At 35.2% G+C, this 18,834-nt stretch overlaps 2 protein-coding genes and 11 non-coding genes across 13 annotated transcripts; 2 read left to right on the plus strand and 11 right to left on the minus strand.

Annotated features, from left to right (window-relative positions):
* Window positions 1-21: 21 nt before the first annotated feature.
* On the plus strand, window positions 22-1,294 carry LOC149961902 (uncharacterized). Its single transcript, XM_090172165.1, has 2 exons — window positions 22-245; window positions 654-1,294. Exons 1-2 carry the CDS (start codon window positions 173-175, stop codon window positions 1,223-1,225), a joined length of 645 nt encoding a protein of 214 aa, XP_090028291.1. The 5' UTR covers window positions 22-172; the 3' UTR covers window positions 1,226-1,294.
* A 5,120-nt stretch (window positions 1,295-6,414) lies between these two features.
* Window positions 6,415-17,335, plus strand: LOC149961903 (uncharacterized). Its single transcript, XM_090177221.1, has 5 exons — window positions 6,415-6,619; window positions 7,643-7,769; window positions 7,860-7,984; window positions 10,114-10,255; window positions 15,943-17,335. Exons 1-5 carry the CDS (start codon window positions 6,574-6,576, stop codon window positions 16,232-16,234), a joined length of 732 nt encoding a protein of 243 aa, XP_090033347.1. The 5' UTR covers window positions 6,415-6,573; the 3' UTR covers window positions 16,235-17,335.
* TRNAR-ACG (transfer RNA arginine (anticodon ACG)) lies at window positions 8,192-8,264 on the minus strand. The gene has a single exon. It is a non-coding gene; the product is annotated as a tRNA-Arg (tRNA).
* TRNAR-ACG (transfer RNA arginine (anticodon ACG)) lies at window positions 9,908-9,980 on the minus strand. The gene has a single exon. It is a non-coding gene; the product is annotated as a tRNA-Arg (tRNA).
* TRNAL-AAG (transfer RNA leucine (anticodon AAG)) lies at window positions 11,967-12,048 on the minus strand. Its single transcript has one exon. It is a non-coding gene; the product is annotated as a tRNA-Leu (tRNA).
* TRNAL-AAG (transfer RNA leucine (anticodon AAG)) lies at window positions 14,113-14,194 on the minus strand. Its single transcript has one exon. It is a non-coding gene; the product is annotated as a tRNA-Leu (tRNA).
* On the minus strand, window positions 14,268-14,349 carry TRNAL-AAG (transfer RNA leucine (anticodon AAG)). Its single transcript has one exon. It is a non-coding gene; the product is annotated as a tRNA-Leu (tRNA).
* Window positions 14,423-14,504, minus strand: TRNAL-AAG (transfer RNA leucine (anticodon AAG)). The gene has a single exon. It is a non-coding gene; the product is annotated as a tRNA-Leu (tRNA).
* On the minus strand, window positions 14,578-14,659 carry TRNAL-AAG (transfer RNA leucine (anticodon AAG)). The gene has a single exon. It is a non-coding gene; the product is annotated as a tRNA-Leu (tRNA).
* TRNAL-AAG (transfer RNA leucine (anticodon AAG)) lies at window positions 14,733-14,814 on the minus strand. Its single transcript has one exon. It is a non-coding gene; the product is annotated as a tRNA-Leu (tRNA).
* Window positions 14,869-14,950, minus strand: TRNAL-AAG (transfer RNA leucine (anticodon AAG)). The gene has a single exon. It is a non-coding gene; the product is annotated as a tRNA-Leu (tRNA).
* On the minus strand, window positions 15,024-15,105 carry TRNAL-AAG (transfer RNA leucine (anticodon AAG)). Its single transcript has one exon. It is a non-coding gene; the product is annotated as a tRNA-Leu (tRNA).
* On the minus strand, window positions 15,179-15,260 carry TRNAL-AAG (transfer RNA leucine (anticodon AAG)). The gene has a single exon. It is a non-coding gene; the product is annotated as a tRNA-Leu (tRNA).
* Window positions 17,336-18,834: the final 1,499 nt, after the last annotated feature.

Genomic DNA, 18,834 nt, shown 5'->3' on the forward strand with positions numbered 1-18,834 from the left:
CCAAGAGACAGAGAAAAAGCCCAGACCCCGACACGCAGCTGCCCCCAAATCCCGGTTACACATTCAGTTGGAAATCTATTTTTGTTGGGGTCTGGTCAGTGCTACAAAAGTTTATTTATAGCCAGATTTTGAACTATTTTTAAACGAGATTCCGACGAGTAAAGACGTAATTATGGATAAGACTATGTTTGTGTGGACGACGTTATGCCTATTGGTGGTTTTCAACGCTGGACTTGTATCCTGTCGTAAGTAACGTTTTCAAATTTAAGAGGATTAAGAGATTTAAAATTAAACGGTTTATATTTTAAAGACTGATAGTTGAATCTATATTTATGTATAAGAAAATTTATGACGTAGGCCTTTTTTTTAATGGCAGTAGTAAGAATTAATTAAGGACGTCATACTTGCAAATTAATAAAATTTATAATTTTGTGAAAAATGGGAAAAACAACATTTTCCACCCATAATTAATTAGAATTTTACCAATGGGCTTGATTTAACATGCCCATGCCGGATAAGAAAATCCAATATTTAGTTACATCACTCATTTCTAGTTGTCACCCACCCCAAGTATATAACTCTGATACACTTGCTGAAGAAATTTCATCGAAGCCATTTAATCCCAAAAGTTTAAAAAAATTATATATTTTTAGAAACCCAAGAAGATCTGGAATTCTGCGCTCTCTTTAGCCCAGATGACATTGTAGATGATATGATGAAAGGCGTAGCTCGGGAATTACCAGCGTCTATGGCATTGCCTCGTATTGACTCTCTGCTCACTCTCCATGATGGTAAAGTGTTCCACATCAACTCTCTGGTTAGGGCCGCGAAGACAACCCAAACCTGTACGAAAGAATCCATGAACTTGCGGATCAATCTTGCAAATTCCAAGATCATAACTGGGGAGTACAGATGGACCAAGAGGCTAATTCTTTCTGGACGCTACATTTCTGGTATTGCCAAAACTAGGGTCAACCGAATGGACTTGAAGTTGGATATAAGAGTACCATTTGATGGAAAACCACCTGGAATTAAGGCTTTGGACGTAGATCGGTTTAACGGGGTTGATGTTAAGATTTATGGGTTGGGAATTTTTTCAAACTTTGCTTCGAGGTTAGCCACAGAGATGGCTAATAGGTTTAAACATCAAATAGTTGTTATTGTGGAAAGGGCCATAGCTAGAATTTTTACAAGAGATTTTCAAAGACGTCTTATGAGGCCCTAAATACCTTTTTTTGTGTTTTTAAAATGAATGTATTTGTTGTGAATTCCATTAAATTTTTTTAACATACAACTTGCTTTTTGAACTATGCTTTAGGCTTACCTTATTTCTGATATCATAAGTTAATGATACCTCTAAGTACACAAATAAGCCCTTTCAAGGAGGAATCTTTGTCCAGAAAATGTGATGTCAAATCTTGTCCCTCCGATTCCCGCGAAAATGAAAGATTTGAAAAATATCTCTGACCCAGCGCCGCTGTGCGGTCGAGAATGAAACTATATTGGGAGGGGCTACTTTTACTAGTCGTGCCTTAGCGGGGTGGAGGGGGAGAGGGAGAGGGATAGAGTTCATTCGTTATAATTTCAGTCACATGAGAGAAATAAACCAATAGCAAAAAAAACGTTTTTCTGCCTCTGCGGGGGGAACGAATTTTCTAAGGGAATATCGAAATTTACCTCTTTTGGGGAAGTTCAAACATGGGCCAAATCATTATTTGGCCCATGGTTCAAGCTAGCCTTGCACCAAACAGGATTAAAGAAACGTAAGCTTCGGCAGTTCCAAGTGTATGTTAAGGCTACTTTGATACGCAGTACGGAGATACATAGGTCGATTTGGACAAGCATTTCCGCCATAGGCAGCATAGCCATTTGTGTACTTAGAGGTATCATTAACTTATGCTGATATCTAGATGGAAAATTGTTTTATTTAATAAGTGGAATCGACCACTAAGACGCCTATTTTTACCATCCTGAAGTAATCCGTCGTCAGCTTAATGGGTCGGGTTACTCCGGTAGTTCGGTCACCAATTTAGCTTTGCTTCGTGAGTAGTTTAAATTTTGGTCTTAAGTATCGCCACCTACCGACTGAACTTTAAATTGAATATATGAAAGCTGTCTGCTCATTTAAAATTATCTCTGGGGGGGGGGGCAGAATGAATTTCGAAGTTTTGGCTTTTGGTGGAAGGATGGCGCTATAACTTAGCCCATCCAGAACAGGCTTGGAACTAAGGTTTATTTCTAAACTGGTCTATTTGGCCAGTGACTCCCAACTCTTGAATTATTTAAGTGATCACGTAGACCAGTTTGTTAATAATACGGTAGATAATTTTGAATTAATACACTGGACCAGTGAACCCCTAGCTTTTGAATAAAATAACTGGTCCGAGCAATTAATAAACTGGTCTTTGACCCAGTGACCACCACTTATTTCCAAGCCTGATCCAGAACATAAACGTTGTCTGCTAGCTGTCACTTCCGTATAAGTCCCTCGAAGAATTGTGGATCTATGCCGGGAGTAGTGGCTAACTCCTGTAATCCCAGGCGTCCGGGAGGCAGAGTTTGTGGATGGCCGTGTGAGGACGACCACCAATCCCCTACCCTGTCTCCACGTATCCCCCCGTTGGCGTGGCCGTTACACATATCTCGCCCTGATTAATCAGATGGTGTCTTCGCCGGGCTCACGGTCTTCTCAGACTCATATCAGCTATTTCTTCTTTGAATAAAAAAAATTTGTCTATCTATAATATTTCATATATCTATGGTTTCAACCGAAAGTATAGAAATTGATAAGTCGGAATGCTATTTCTTCGCATAATTAGTTGACTGATATTAAGGCAGATGGCGCTAAATTTCCTAAGCTCGAAGTCTATAGAATACCACATTTTAGAAGTATGAAGCATAGCTACTGCTACGGTCACACCTGACCGTTTTATTGTCACTTATAACTAACGAAACTTACGCCACAGTTAAAACTAGGTTTCATGGCGAGATTCACTATATTTCGTTGGTTAAAACTTTGCAACTAAACCAACTTAAACTGTGTTTTAAAGGCTAGTGTGATTGGCTCTAGTCACACTAAACCTTAAAACCCAGTTTGAATTGTTTTGATTTGCCAAATTTTGTGTTTGACCATAGAATAAAGAATGTGTACACCTTTCTTTTCGTCGTCTGAGATTTAGTTAATCTCTACATGACTCGAGACCTAGTTGAAAACAATAGCGTGAGCGTAAGTTTCATTGGTCAAAACTGGCCATCAAATTATCAAAGTTCAGCTTCAGTGTTTCTTTCAGAAAATTTTCTTCGGGGGGGGGTTTCCCAGATATCCGGGGGTGCCGGTATCCAGTGGCGAACACGCCTGGCAGTGGCGTCGGAAAAAGGGGAAGCTCCCGGAGAGATGCCTGAAAGAAACATGTTCAGCTTTAAAGGGGGTTGTGGTCGTGATTTTTTATAAATTCCTCGTGGAATCTGGTTTCAAGGGATTTCCCATACGATAAAATAGACAAAAATTCGACAAACATATTATATGTGTATTTAAAATCCTAATTATGACATCACTAGTAAAATTTACTTGATCCAAGTTGGAATTCAGATCCGCTTAAAGAAAACTGCATTGAATTGCCATAATACCCAGGCATAGAAATCAAAATAGCCTTCCGACTAGAAATTGGGGGCCCAGGGAGCTCCAGAACATACGGATTTACATATAATTTTTTTAATTATTACTTTTCTCAAGCCACCGGGGCCCCCGTATAATTAGTTTCTGGGTGCGCCACTGGATACTCACCATTTAGATCTAGCTTTTAAAAAGTTCAGTTATGGGATTCGCTCGCGCTAATGCACGTAACCATGTTGTGTGAAATTTTGGACGCTGGTTTTACCATACCACAGCCCACTGGTGGAGGTCGCTCACATCGTCTGCTCGGGCGCCAAAAATATTGAACTTTTTAGGAAACTTTCTTCTAATTGGGTTAAATTTGTATTCTGGAGCTCATTGTGAAGGTATGTAGAATTTACGACTGAAACGAGTCTAGGTTAAAATGCATTATTTAAAAAGTAAAATTTACGAATAACGATGAGGAAAAACTAATAGCGTCTACTTTAGCCGCTACCTATATAGGTTTCAATGGCGAACTAAAGGGGGCGTAGCAATAGTTTTCGGTCGCGAATAATTTTGATTTTTTATATCAATAATGTATTAATTTCAACCATGAATATCAAACTCTATCATTACCCTTTCTACCATCTCGAGCTAGGATGGGTGGTCACTTTCTGCTTTTTACATAATCACTGAATTAAACCACAGACCACCTACCCCAAAAGAAACATGCATCGCTGGTAGTAATTTCAATTTGATTATGGCTCGAACGTGATGCGCCTTTTTTAAGGGCACGCCATCTCACGGCAAGTATAGGCAGTTTTAATGGTACAAAGACGAGCAGTTGAAAATTCATGGTTGAAATCAGTACACTTTCATATTTCTCAAAATTCCGAAATTTTAGGATAATTGTTTTTTTTAAATAACGGTTCTATTTAGAAAAGATCCATATTAATTTTAAAAATCTACGATTCGAATTTCCCTAAGTGACGGGAATCGTCTTAATGGAATAAATACTTGTCTAGACTACCACCAATGTAATAATCATGCACCGTCTGGTTAGAGGACCTCTAGCTCGGTCACGCCCCTAGCGGCGAAAATTTCATCAAAAATCTCCAACAAATAAATTCTACCTAATAAGGCAAATAAGCCTATTATTAAAGCATTTTTCCAAATAACCGTTAAATTAACCGGTAACTCGTTAAAATTTGTTAATGTTTACGCTTGAGTTAATTTCCAGTTGAGAGAAAAATTCTTCATTTTTCTCGGAACTTTGGGCTTCCAAATTCCAACATCGCAAAAAATATTCAATTTTTTTTGCGACGAAAAATACGTAATTTGAAACGGCAGTTAAAGGAAGATAACACATTCGCACGTATTCCTCAATTTCAAATTATACCCTGAAATTCTATATACACCAAATACTTAAAACGTGACTATAGTTAGGTAAAATTTTAAATGTAATATCTCCTACGAACGTAAGAATTTCCGGTGGAAATAGTACGGGAAACTATTTCTGACACTTTTTATTAAGTAGAATTTAACACAATTATTCTTGGTTTATTTGGGGCTTGGAATAAAAGTTACGATGAAAACCCAGACGTTTTATTTTCAAAACGGGTGACGTCATGATATTAGACGTAATTTTATATTACAGGGTAGCCACACGTCAGGGAAAACAAGGAAATCAGAGAAAAGGCATTGAATTTAAGAATGGACCTAAAAAGTCAGGGAAATGTCAGGGAATTTTTAGAATTTGTAAAAAGTCAGGGAAAAGTCAGGAAATTTATTTTATCTTGGCACTTTTTTAAGGTTATTTTTTAGACCAGATCTATGACAAATTCTATGATTATCATTTATTTCCTTTAAAGTTTGGCTAATTTTTTCAACATTGCAATAACCTTTTAACTGATATATAAGTTCATTAAAATTTATTAACTTCTGCTAAAAGTCAAATATAAAATAAAAATTTGGTCAGGGAAAACAGGGAATAGTCAGGGAATTTGAATCTCAAAATTTTGTGGCAACCCTGTATTATTTTTTCATAACAAAAGCTACTCCAAGAATTTATGATTATGTAGGTTCATATAAAATATCGCTAAAAATAGTGTACAAGTTTTTTTTTTAACAAATCAGTGAGTATTCATGGGAAAACTACTAACTACTAGTAGTTTGCCCATGGAGTATTTATTGAATTCTCAACAAAAAAGCTAATATTGGCGCCATCTCGTATCAATAACAGCTTTTAAAATGGAGCCCACTAAACTTTTGTTTCCCTGAAAGCAATTTGTAAATCGTTTGACGTCACAGCTCGGTACACGACACACTTAAGCAACAATTACAATTAAGTCAACTCAATTACATAATTCTATAAAAAAGCTAGTGCAACTTATCGTAACGAAAAAATAAATTCAAATTACTATCAAATTTTCCCATGAAACCTTCCCTGAACTTTAACGTAAAATGTGGGCGTTAAAATTCGTCCTAACTTTGACGCACTACCGAAAACAAAACCAAATACCACCTGGAAACTAAATCCCCAGATTATTCAATACAAATTGTACCCTCCACTATAGCTTCAACCTCCGTATAAGGTAACTTACGTTAATTGCAGAAGACTGACTCAAATGGCACTTTTTTCCGGTTTGAAGAAAAACGAGGGGGGTGGGTTAGTGGGGGGCACAAATCAAAGACAAAAAACCTAGACCTTGATTTTCATCATCCCCTTTTTCGTCCCACCCTGACAACTGTCCCCTCTTGCCCCCCTACCTTCCGCCACCTGCTCATTAAAGTTTTTCACTCTTTCACGAGCCTCAAAAGTTCCTCAAAAAACACAGATCTCTTCAGACGGCCACTGAAAAGGTTCGCTCAGTTGGCGTTTCATTTAAATCGAGCGGTGCAGTCCGTTGGCGTTTCGTTCAAATTTAGAAGTTTCTAACTCTTTTCCATCGCTGTGCCAAATTGATATTTAAACTAAAATGAATATAATAGTTTTTATCGGATTATGTTTGGCGTTCTTACAAGGTACGATTTTAATTTGATTTTTTCTCCAGGAGTATTGTTTTATTGACAATTTGTTTACAGTTAAATAGTAAAATAGTGTACGTAGTGTAAAAATTGGAAATAATGGTAAAGTCCACTTTTTTACAATAAACGTGTAGTTTGTTTTAAAAATTACTACGCCTTGGCAGAATTTAATAGTTTAGATATTTTAAATTTTTAGCTTAAACGGGTTAAATTTTGAAATTTTAGCTTAAATAGTTAAAAATTTAAATTTTTTTGAGCTTCAACGGTTTTAAGTTTTAAAATTTAAGCCAAATCGATTTATAACTTAAAACTTTAGCTTAAAAGATTAATAATTTTGAAGTTCAAGTTTGAAAAGTTAAGACATAACGGTTTGAATTTTAAACATTTTAGCTTAAATGATTTATAACTTAAAAATTTTGTTTAATCGGTTTAAAATTTATTAGTTTAAACAGCTTATAGTTTTAGAGATTTTAAATTAAACTTTATGAAATTTGGTTTTTTTAATTAAACGGTATGAAATTTTGATTTTTTATATTTAATTTTTTTAACTCTTATGGTTGAAATTTTTTTAAATTTGTAGTTAATACCCTTTTCATACGAGGTCTATAAAACTATGTTTAAACCGAGGGGCTAACCACTCTTTGAAAGTCTGTACACCGGATTACGCTTAGATTAGCACTGCCAAAGGCAGGGACTTCAAAGATTACGCGTAATCGCATTAGTACGACTCTGTACACCGATTACGCGGAGTGATCAGCCCCTCGGTTTAAACTCTGTTTAGTAAATCATAATTTACTTTTTCTACTAAAAATATATCCAAAATCAACTTTGACTTATTAAACTTTATTTATAAATAAAAAAAGGGTCTTAGACGGTTTCGATTTTTTTTTAAATTATTAACTTAAAAGTTTAAAAAAAATTAATTTCACGTTGATAGACAATTTCAGCAATTAACGTTCTTAACACTAATTAGTGCTAAGTAATATTTATAATAACCCAATATAAACGTTTCGTTTACAGTCACAAAGGGCCAGACAGAGATATGTCAAGAACACATGGTTCAAGAATGTAGTAATTCTCTACTGACTACTTTCTTCAACTTCAGTAGTTTAATTATAGAAAAAGAAACAATAGAAAACACGTGCGAGTAAGTGAAACGGATTTGCATAATTCCAATTAAAAATATTTTCGTGCTAATGAAAAATAACTAAATTATTAACTGAAATATAATTAACAGCCGAATCGATGAAGCCAAAAAATGCATTGAAGATTACGTGGATAATTGTCATTCTACGTTGTCGAAGGATGATTACTTTACCTCTGCCAAACCCTTGTTTGAAAGCTGCAAGATCTTGCGAGATGGTAAGACAGACATACCTTTCTTATTTATAAGCCCGCCTTTTTAATTTGTGTCCGCAACGCAATGATAAGTGTCGAGACTGTAGTGACATCTAGCGAGAGAAAGCGAACTACTTAAGAGACATTTTATCATTACGAGAATAAATCGAGCAGTTTTTCGCGGCTATAGAAAAACCTTTTGAATATTAGCTCGCGCAAAAAGGTAATTCTCGAGCTTGCCAGGATTCGAACCTGGAATCTTCTGATCCGTAGTCAGACGCGTTATCCGTTGCGCCACAAGCCCGTGAGGAAATGGGCTTATTTTTTAAACTTGTCAATTTTAAAGAAAAAGATAAGGACACACTCTTAAATGTAGTGTATTCAAAATCGGAAAATTGTCTGCTAACGCCCATAGCTTTAGATAAATCTGGTGGTAAAATGTGAAAATAACCCCTTCCAATAGGCGGGTTTTGGAAGGATGGCAACCTTGTTCTCCAACGACAAAACAATGCTGCCATTATTGCCATATATTTTCGATGTTAAATAAATAAACTACAACGAAAACCCTCGCATGAGGGAAATAGTACGATAATTTCATGAAGGCTAATATTTTACATTTTATGTATGACCATAAGTGTATAATATTTTTACATAAGCGAGACTGCATTACGGGCTTCGTCGCCGTTTTGCGTCCGCTTGCGAACGCGTCACACGTAGCCTTTGACACTGAGCGCCTCGCTAGGGGGAGATTTTCTAATTGTGATGACGGCACTCCGTTACTAGCTCTCAGTAAAATATTCCACAAAGTGACAAATTTATGGAACAATATTATAGATTATGGTATTACAAATTTGTCTTCTAAAAATATCAAATGTAGGCTTAAAAAAACTGTTAAAAAATCCACTTTAAAGGGATAACAAATGTTTTAGTTCCATAAAAGTCCGCCAAAATATAAATTAAAACATCTATAATACGACTCTAGTTTTAGTAAGAATGACTATGTTGAGAAGGTACTTGGGTATTATGGTCTAGTTTTAGAAAAACGTCACCGGCAATGAAACCTATGATATACGAGGATGATTTCATTTTGTTTAGGGGGAGGGAGCTAAAAATTGTCTCAACATTGTCCTTATTCCTAAACATAAATAAAAATATTATTGGTTTCAGATTCGCATTAATGATTTGTGACGACCCATATTACCACGAAATTGGGATCAGTCATTAGTTTGTCATAGATAGTGACGACATTTCAATCGTTACTCATCAATTTATAAAAAATAAGTATTTTTAAGCCTTGAAATATTCGAAAACAAAAATGGCATAGTAATTTGCGTGCTGACTTACTACTTCCTCAAGTTTATTATGTGAAATTTAATACATTACTCCATAAAAGAATGGAAAAACCTAAATATTTTTTTTCCAAATTTTGAAATTCTATATTATAACTAGGCTATAATTTAAAGTTGATATAAATGTGAGACAATGGGCACTTTTGAAGAAATTTTAGATAGGGAACATGCATTTCGTTGTATCAAATATCAGACGCGAACATAATTCTTGGTTATTATATTATTTACTCTATTCACAAAAATAAAAATATATCTCCATATTTTTTACCATAAATAAAATAAATTACGCAATTAATTCTACGATATGTCGTAAAATTTATACTTTACAAGAAACCATATTTTAATTTCAAAATTATTGTCTCTGTGATATTAAATAATTTTAATCATTAATTATTAAAATTTATTATGAAAAAATCATGGAAATGAGATAAAATATTTGTAGTTAAAAAAAGCGAGTTTGTAAATACATTTATTAATTATTCAATAAAGCGGTTAATCCCTAAATAAACCGTTATTAAATTAATAATATTAACATAAAATATCTTATATTTTAAAATGTTTACAAATCGTTTGAGTATTTTAAAACAAAATAATTGTCCGAGCTTGCCAGGATTCGAACCTGGAATCTTCTGATCCGTAGTCAGACGCGTTATCCGTTGCGCCACAAGCCCTTGTAAGCAAGGCCCAACAAATGAGAAGTCAAGAAAGAGACCACACCCTGAGTCGCGATATAGAAAAGCGCGCCAGCTTTGAAAACTATCACCGCCTCTAAAATAAAATGTTCGTTACTCTATTTCTATACAGAATATTTGCCCAAACTGGATTGCTACCGACAGTTTGAGAAAAAATATGACAATTGTTTGAAGGGAATACCACAAATTGTTGGAGATCTAGTGGCGATTACCGAAAACAACTCTACGCAAGAAAGTGTCAAGACATTCTGCTGGTGAGCCATAATTAATTCTATATTAATTTATAAAATAATACTAGTGTTATAGTAATATAAGAATATGTAAAACCTATTTCCAACGATAATAATTTATGATAATGGACAATATTCCAATTTCCTCCTAGTGGCGGGTTTTGGAAGCTGATGAATAGAATTGGGGAAGCAGACGATATTTTAACAGGGTTTCCATGTCCTTATATTTCTTTTACATCTAAATTAATGATGCTTGGCAAATTTTGTTCTTCAATGACTGAAAACACGGTTGCCATAAATTGTTTGGTGTTAAATAAATAAATTAGAGAAAAAAAGCATGGAAGCCCTATTAAAATATCGTCTGCTTCCCCAATTCTATAAATCAGAATCATGGATACTAAATTTACAAAATTATTGCACGACGGATACTTCATGAAGTATCCGTCGTGCAATAATTTTGTAAATTTAGTATAGAACTTCCACCATGGTTATAAAATTAAATATTTATGAAGAATCATGGATGTTTTTAATTAAGACTTTTATTAATTCAGATTTAAGTTTTTTTAATTAAGACTTTTATTAATTCAGATTTAAGTTTTTTTTAATTAAGACTTATTATTTCAGATTTACGTTTTTTAATTAAGACTTATTAATTCAGATTTCATTTATTTAATTAAGACTTTTATTTAATCAGATTTAAGTTTTTTGATTAACACTTAATCGGAATGTAATTGTAGTTCATTTAAATTAAAAAGGTGCACCTCAACTATTAATTATTATTAATTCGTATTAATTTTAATCAGTAAAACAAAAGTATAAAGTTACTTCACAATATCGCCTATTAAATACTAAAATTGCGTTTAAGGACATTTTAGACAACGTAGACGACTCTATCAAAGTTTAACGGCCTAAAAATAAACCATAAGTTACCACAAAACGAATTTTTGGGAATCCTAAGTTAAGAACGTTTAGGAATTTTGATATCTACTGTCTTCCACTAAAAATGCCCGGGGCAAATTCGCTTCGCGGAGAAAATTTGAATTTAATTTCTGCGAAAAGGTGAAGTCAAAGTCCCGCCTTTAGGCTATTTCCCATAATATCGATTGACGAAAAAAAAAGCAAAAGTAATTAAGACGCGCCACCTATCGTCAGCATCCGCAATTAAAATAATTTAATGTGCTTTATGAGGCCCCAAAAAAAATGACCGTATAAAAGAATTATTTTATAAACGTACTAGTATTTCGACTTAAAAAGTTGATCTATTTGCATATTAAAGGTTTTTTTTATTCAATGGGTATTTGTATTTTCAACTTTTTGCTTAATAAACATTTAAATAGTAGTTTATCGATTAAGCGAGAAACAAATAGTAAATAAAAAATGTTTTAAATTCACAATCAAATTTATTAAAAAATCTAAATAAATTTAAAAGTTAATTTAAGTAGTTTTTCACGTATCATTATTAATTGATTAGTTTATTAATATAATTTTATGGATATTTTTTTAAATTTTGAGGTTTAACTTTAGAAGAAATCTTCGGATTTAAATTATTTATTTTAATTTTGTCTTTTTCATTAAACTTTTTTTGACGTGAAAATTAAACTTTAGGTCAAATAAAAGAATTCAGTTGTATTAATTTTCTTATAATCTTAAAAATAACACAAATTAAATATTATGGTTAAATTAAAATTTAAATGTTATTTAAAATATAAAATATATCCATGATTAAAAATTTTGTTGGCAGAAGTGGGATTCGAACCCACGCCTCCGAAGAGACTGGTGCCTTAAACCAGCGCCTTAGACCGCTCGGCCATCCTACCACGTTTCCCGACTTCCTAAGTTTTGGTTAAATACGACTCGTCGTCACCCATGCTTTTTCCTTTTTAACCTCAATTGTTTTGGGAAAACAATAAAACATGGAGTTAGATGCATATTTATTAATAGACAGTACATATTTTGTGGATATCTTTTTTTATCCACAATTTAACAATAATTTCGCCAAGTGGCTCGGAAAAATTAGGATAGAGCTGTCAAAAATTCAAACTTGATGCTTCTCCCCCCCCCCTCCCAGAATTCGACCCCTTTGGTAAGGCCCTGTGTGAGAAACTTGATTTAGTCGGTTCTTTAGCAGATATAGCTCTATGCACGGATCACCTACCCCAAGAGGGACATGTATCGCTGGTAGTAATTTTTCTTTTGTCTCGAATGTTTTGCGCCATCTCAGGGCAAGTTGATAAAGTTTTAAAGGTACAAAGACGAGCACGCGTTATAATAAAAATGTATTGTAGAAACTGGCTATGCACAACTTGGTTATTTTTATTTCGTAAAATAAAGAATTTTCACGCGCTATATTCTGTTTCCTGTAAAAAAAAACTGCATTACTTTTGAGACACCATATTTCGAGGTTAATGCAAGTCTTTCTTGGGGTAGGTGCTCTGTGCTCTATATAAACTTGACTGAAAAGGCAAGTTGCCAATACAGCTACTTCAACCGGGAATCGGGCTAAAAATAAGTAGCTCATTCCCTTCCATACCTCGTGACAATCATATTCTGATGCCTTACCAACCGTATTTCCGGAGCTCGCGCGGGAAACCAGTAAAATTCAAAAGTGGGTGTGGCCCTTTATTTTTCGTTCATATTTGAACCCTAAACAAAGCCCAAACCTGTGAAATCAATGAGAATTAAGAATGTGAAAAAACTTCCTATATTGTGGCGAAGTCGGAAGTTAAAAGGTAGTACAAAGTAGGGCATTTGATGATGAATCAATGAACTTCATGTTTGGTTTTGTCGCTTTAGCGCTGTTAATTAAAAAGACTGTAGTAGCTCTTATTGAATTATACAAAATTCGTACGCTTGCGCCTTACCCGCGGGCGTTCCTCGTAGCATAATGCAAGATGATTCGTTCAAAGAAGATTATACTAAATGCCTCACGGCGTAATAATTTGGAAAAACTCCTATCGTTCTATAACGGAGTGCAGATTTGGCTAAGTGTGAAATGGGGACTAATGGCATTTGGAATAAGATTATTTCGAGGACTATTTGAAATAAAATCATTTGAGCAAAATGACGTGGGTAAGAGAAAACTATCGCTACACACTTTTTTAGGTAGCGTATTAACGGATACTATTAGCGTTTCGCAGTACCAGATTAAGGACTAGGCCTAATAGGCACTGACCTATGGGCCCCCAGCCCCCCACCAACAGAAGCCCCCCCCCCCCCCCACTGATGAAATCAATGGATTTTTCTTCGGGACACGCGAGTTTGGCGTTTTTATGCTTTCCTTACATAGACCCCCACCACCTTCAGTAAATCCAGTACTCGTATTTTAAGTTTATGATAGATGAATTCAGGCCCATCTCAACCATTGGGTTCGGTTAGCCCTAGGGTACCGCGCTTCGGATGGGCGCCGTTTGGCCCTTTATATTTTTTATAATTTAATTGTAAAGTATTCAATAAAGACCCAGCCATATGAGAAAGGGCACCTCAAAGCTAAAGACAGCCCTGGATGCATTTAGTTATAATTTTATGGTCTTTCGTCCATGGTAACACAGAAATTATTAAGCGCAGATTTATGCATTTTGCTCTAACATTGACAATAGCAGACGCTAGACCTCAAAAGAGAGTGCCACCGCGGCGCCACCTCGAGCTGTTTCGGCCGCGAAAATTACTGCGATACCTAAGCCTGAAAACGAAATATCAGAACTCAAAATTGAGTTTCGTGATATAATTTCACCTTAGTCGTTAGGTTTTGATTGGAAGTTATTGACTTATGGGCTTTTTCTAAACAAACATCTAGGAAATTAATTTAAAAAACACCCATATTCTTCGTTTAAAATTGACTGTAGCCACATTAATAATTAAATTGAAAGTAAAAATAAATTTGTTGGCAGAAGTGGGATTCGAACCCACGCCTCCGAAGAGACTGGTGCCTTAAACCAGCGCCTTAGACCGCTCGGCCATCCTACCATGGCATAAGTAGTATAAGAACCTCTTAAATTCATTTGAAATTAAAAGTTTTAATTGAAATTAAAAAATTTGTTGGCAGAAGTGGGCTTCGAACCCACGCCTCCGAAGAGACTGGTGCCTTAAACCAGCGCCTTAGACCGCTCGGCCATCCTACCATGGCATTAATAGTATAAGAACCTCTTAAATTCATTTGAAATTAAAAGTTTTAATTGAAATTAAAAAATTTGTTGGCAGAAGTGGGATTCGAACCCACGCCTCCGAAGAGACTGGTGCCTTAAACCAGCGCCTTAGACCGCTCGGCCATCCTACCATGGCATAAGTAGTATAAGAACCTCTTAAATTCATTTGAAATTAAAAGTTTTAATTGAAATAAAAAAATTTGTTGGCAGAAGTGGGATTCGAACCCACGCCTCCGAAGAGACTGGTGCCTTAAACCAGCGCCTTAGACCGCTCGGCCATCCTACCATGGCATAAATAGTATAAGAACCTCTTAAATTCATTTGAAATTAAAAGTTTTAATTGAAATTAAAAAATTTGTTGGCAGAAGTGGGATTCGAACCCACGCCTCCGAAGAGACTGGTGCCTTAAACCAGCGCCTTAGACCGCTCGGCCATCCTACCATGGCATAAGTAGTATAAGAACCTCTTAAATTCATTTGAAATTAAAAAATTTGTTGGCAGAAGTGGGATTTGAACCCACGCCTCCGAAGAGACTGGTGCCTTAAACCAGCGCCTTAGACCGCTCGGCCATCCTATCATGGCATAAATAGTATAAGAACCTCTTAAATTCATTTGAAATTAAAAGTTTTAATTGAAATAAAAAAATTTGTTGGCAGAAGTGGGATTCGAACCCACGCCTCCGAAGAGACTGGTGCCTTAAACCAGCGCCTTAGACCGCTCGGCCATCCTACCATGGCATAAATAGTATAAGAACCTCTTAAATTCATTTGAAATTAAAAGTTTTAATTGAAATTAAAAAATTTGTTGGCAGAAGTGGGATTCGAACCCACGCCTCCGAAGAGACTGGTGCCTTAAACCAGCGCCTTAGACCGCTCGGCCATCCTACCACGAGTTATAGTGTTACTTTTAAATCTTATCAATTGAAATTTAAAGAGAAAAGAGCTCATAGTTAACTGGTTTGCCCTCAAAAACACACCACACCCTTTGGGCGACAAAACGCCCTACTTCGAAAACTTATCACCGAAGCTGCAGGCCTCAAAAAAACTAGTTTTGGGAATATGTTGTCGCGATTGAGTATTTATTAGAGGATTCCTCCCGTTTATCCTTTATCTATTACAAAACTCTGCACTTGGACAACAATAAAAATATTTCAGTTTCTGTTTTAAATGATAATCACTAAAATATTAATATATAACTACAAATATTAAAGAATAAATAATAAACAAATAAAATTCGGGATACGAAGATCACTAATTAAAAAAAAATAATTCAATAGGTTTTAAATTAATAGTCTTAGTCGATAGCTACGCCGCAAAAGTTAAGTTTTGAAAACGAAAACATTTGAGATAGTTGGCCGTTTTCGGGCTATCGAAATCTGGCAGGCTTGCCTGCCTTTCAGCCTGTATCTCCATCCCGAAAATGGCCGACGATTACGCCGCCGAAAATATTTTACTGAACTGATCGACGGCGTTTTTGACCGTTATTTTGAATTATCGACTAAGACTATTTTATAAAATATTTATATTTAAATTTCTTCAACCTTTAAAACTATGAAATATTTAATTTCAGCTCGATCGAGAATATTATTAGCTGCGTGGTATTCCCGACACGGCAAACATGCGGAGACCCAGCTGCCAAAACCATGGAGCACTTGCTAAAGAAGCATTTGCCACCGGAACTGACCGACAAATGCGACGGCATGATCTGCGACGACGAAGGTGACACGAGTTCCAAATATCCCCAACAGCCCAAGGTCAACCCCAACGACAAGACGGAAGACCCTAATAACTCGAGTCCAACCGTCACAGCGGCTATTTGGTCTACAATTTTCTCCATACTTTTAATCTCCAAACTTGCGTGAACATTTTTGTGATATTTTACTGAGGCTTAGAACTCTTTAATAAACGTGTACGTGTAGAAATAGTCAGCCGTTCATTTATTTTTTTAACAAAAATTCGATATAGCTTGTAACTTAAGTTGGCAGTCTTTTAAAGGGAGAAAATTCGTCTGCTAACACGCGCTACGACTTCTTTTTAAAGGGATACTTTGTGTTTGAAAAGTCTGGGTGGAAATTAAATAGTTCCTCCTTTATCGTACATCATAATAACAGATCCGGCCAATCGTATTCAGGGATTTTTCCAGCCCTATTTCCGGAGCTCGGGCGGGAACTTGGCAAACATTCAAACGCTGGTGTGGCACCTTTAGCATAAGTTAGACCTAACTTCTGTTAATCCTGGGCTGCGTTCAGTAACTCTCAATAGACTCACCGTTGAGTCCAGATTCGTACTGTACACTTTTTCGCGTTTCCGGTTATGACGTCACGTTGTTCGTCCGTTGAGCAACGAAGTCAACATAGAAACTACAAGAAGAATAGAATGAGTCGATGAAAAGTGTTACGGGCTCGGTACGGGCAAATGCTCTCCGTTCATTTCCGCTTGAATCTAATTGGCCGTCATTTCCAAAGTTTTTTTTTGATTGGACCAGAAATAACCGGAAATGAAGGGAGAACCTTTTGGCCGTGTCATCTTAGTAAAGCACGTACAAAGGCAGGGCCTTCTATACCTGTGGTAGTTTCTATGAAGTCATTGACTGTAAGAGCAGGTTTTTTTAGTTGCTCAACGGTCACGTGACGTCGCTAGTTGCAGACGCCGTGACAAACGTAAAAAGCGTTCATCGAGATCCGACGTCACGATTAGCAACGGTCTCAACGAAAATAATAATTATAATATTTCGTTGATCATTACTGAACGCAGCCCTGGTGGCGGAAATGTGAAATTAAGTGATCATTCAGGGTTTTTTAGACCAACTAAATCAAGCTAATTTCAAACCAAAATCCAAACGCTCACGTACGCGTTTCGAGAATGCAATCTAAACCTCCGTAATAAGAATAAAATTCAGTGTAAAGAACGCCATATTGTAAATTTTTTTACGTAAATCTCAATAAACTAATTTTTAAGTTTTATTTTGTGCAGTTTTGTTACTTGGTTGCTTTTAGTGTTAAGTGGATAATTATGCTAATTATTAAGTGTTAATCTCATAATCCATAAGTATAGACGCATTCACATATTGCCTACAGGAAAATATGCAAAAAGGAGCGAAATCCACCCGAGCCACCTTCCTATTTAATAATGTTTGAGGTAGATGGCGACACTATAAAGTTTATGAAAAAAAACTTTTTTAAAAAGTTACTAATTAATTACTAAATTATAGTACTTAGAATTCTTATTAAAAATATATAATTTTTGTAATTTAAATTAACAATTAATTTTAACAGAAGTTAACACTCCGCATTTATTTTTCTAATAGCAATTAGATGGAGAATTAACTTATAAATAGCACAGAAATCTAGAAGTCTTGGTAGGTTTCGTTTTTTTCTATTGGTCGGTGAAGTTGGAATTCAGCCAATGGGAGATGTAGATGAACTTGGTATTCATAAAATCTACACAAAACATCTGATGTTAAAAAATTATTAATATAAAATAATAAATTTTGCGTTCTGATTCATTCATTATATTTAAAAAATTCGCGTTATTTTGTAATTGAAAGAGTTTTACATTTCACGTGGCCTAGGCCTCAACTTTCAAAATCGAGCGCAGTCGCATATCGTACTTCTAACTATTATGTTACTTATGGCAGTACGAACGAAATATGTATGAAAAATAATTAGTGAGAATTGTAATGTTCGAGAATCTATTTCAAGGTTATTTTTGTGGAATAACAACAGGTGAATTCGGTAATCAATTTCTCATGCTTTTTACGATTTTGTTTCTGCACGTATAGATTTATGATGAGCATTTTCTGGGCCAAAATTCCTTCGTTTTTGGGGCAACACAATTTTATTTTTGAAATAGTGGATGAAAATTAATAGAATTTTTACGATGAACTTTGTCCTTTGGTAAATTTCCATAAATTTAATATCGGGTCTTCGAGAAAAAGATAATATTCTTCCTGTTAGAAACCTGTCTATTCTATCCTCAAAATTGAATTACGAAACCAAAAAGTTGCTTAAATTATACTGTCAATGATCCATAGAAAATTTTATTTAATCGATAATAAAACTCATTAGTTAACTATCATAATGATATTTCTTACAAGACGTCAAAAAAGCGAGTTTCAATAAGCGCACCGCCATCTATCGACTTTAAAAATTACTATTAAGATGGTCCTTTTTACAACAAAGGGAAGCCTAAACTGTCTTGATTGTGTTACAAATTTTCAAGCTACTGTCTTGATTGAGTTACAAATTTGTAACTCAATCAAGACAGTACCAATTTGTAAGCAGTAGCGGCGCTAAGGGTGGGCTGAAGTGGGCTTTAGCCCAGCTGCAATTCTGAGAGGGACCACATATTTATATTAAAAGGGCCACATATTTGAATGTATGAATTTTCTTTATCTCTAGAAATTGGTTTTATTGCCAAGAAAATTTTTCTGGAAAAAAATTTCAAAATCAATTTGTTTACT

This window comes from Leiobunum rupestre, chromosome 1, assembly GCF_980474605.1.
Source record: "Leiobunum rupestre chromosome 1, qqLeiRupe1.1.hap1, whole genome shotgun sequence".
NCBI classification, from domain to species: Eukaryota; Metazoa; Arthropoda; class Arachnida; order Opiliones; family Sclerosomatidae; genus Leiobunum; species Leiobunum rupestre.

Bases quoted from the DNA above. Each gene is read 5' to 3' on its own strand.
- LOC149961902 (XM_090172165.1), top strand. From the start codon at position 173: ATGGATAAGACTATGTTTGTGTGGACGACGTTATGCCTATTGGTGGTT. The intron at 246-653 runs GTAAGTAACGTT...ATATATTTTTAG, and splicing joins CGCTGGACTTGTATCCTGTC to AAACCCAAGAAGATCTGGAA.
- LOC149961903 (XM_090177221.1), top strand. From the start codon at position 6,574: ATGAATATAATAGTTTTTATCGGATTATGTTTGGCGTTCTTACAAG. The intron at 7,770-7,859 runs GTAAGTGAAACG...TATAATTAACAG, and splicing joins ACAATAGAAAACACGTGCGA to CCGAATCGATGAAGCCAAAA. The intron at 7,985-10,113 runs GTAAGACAGACA...ATTTCTATACAG, and splicing joins CTGCAAGATCTTGCGAGATG to AATATTTGCCCAAACTGGAT.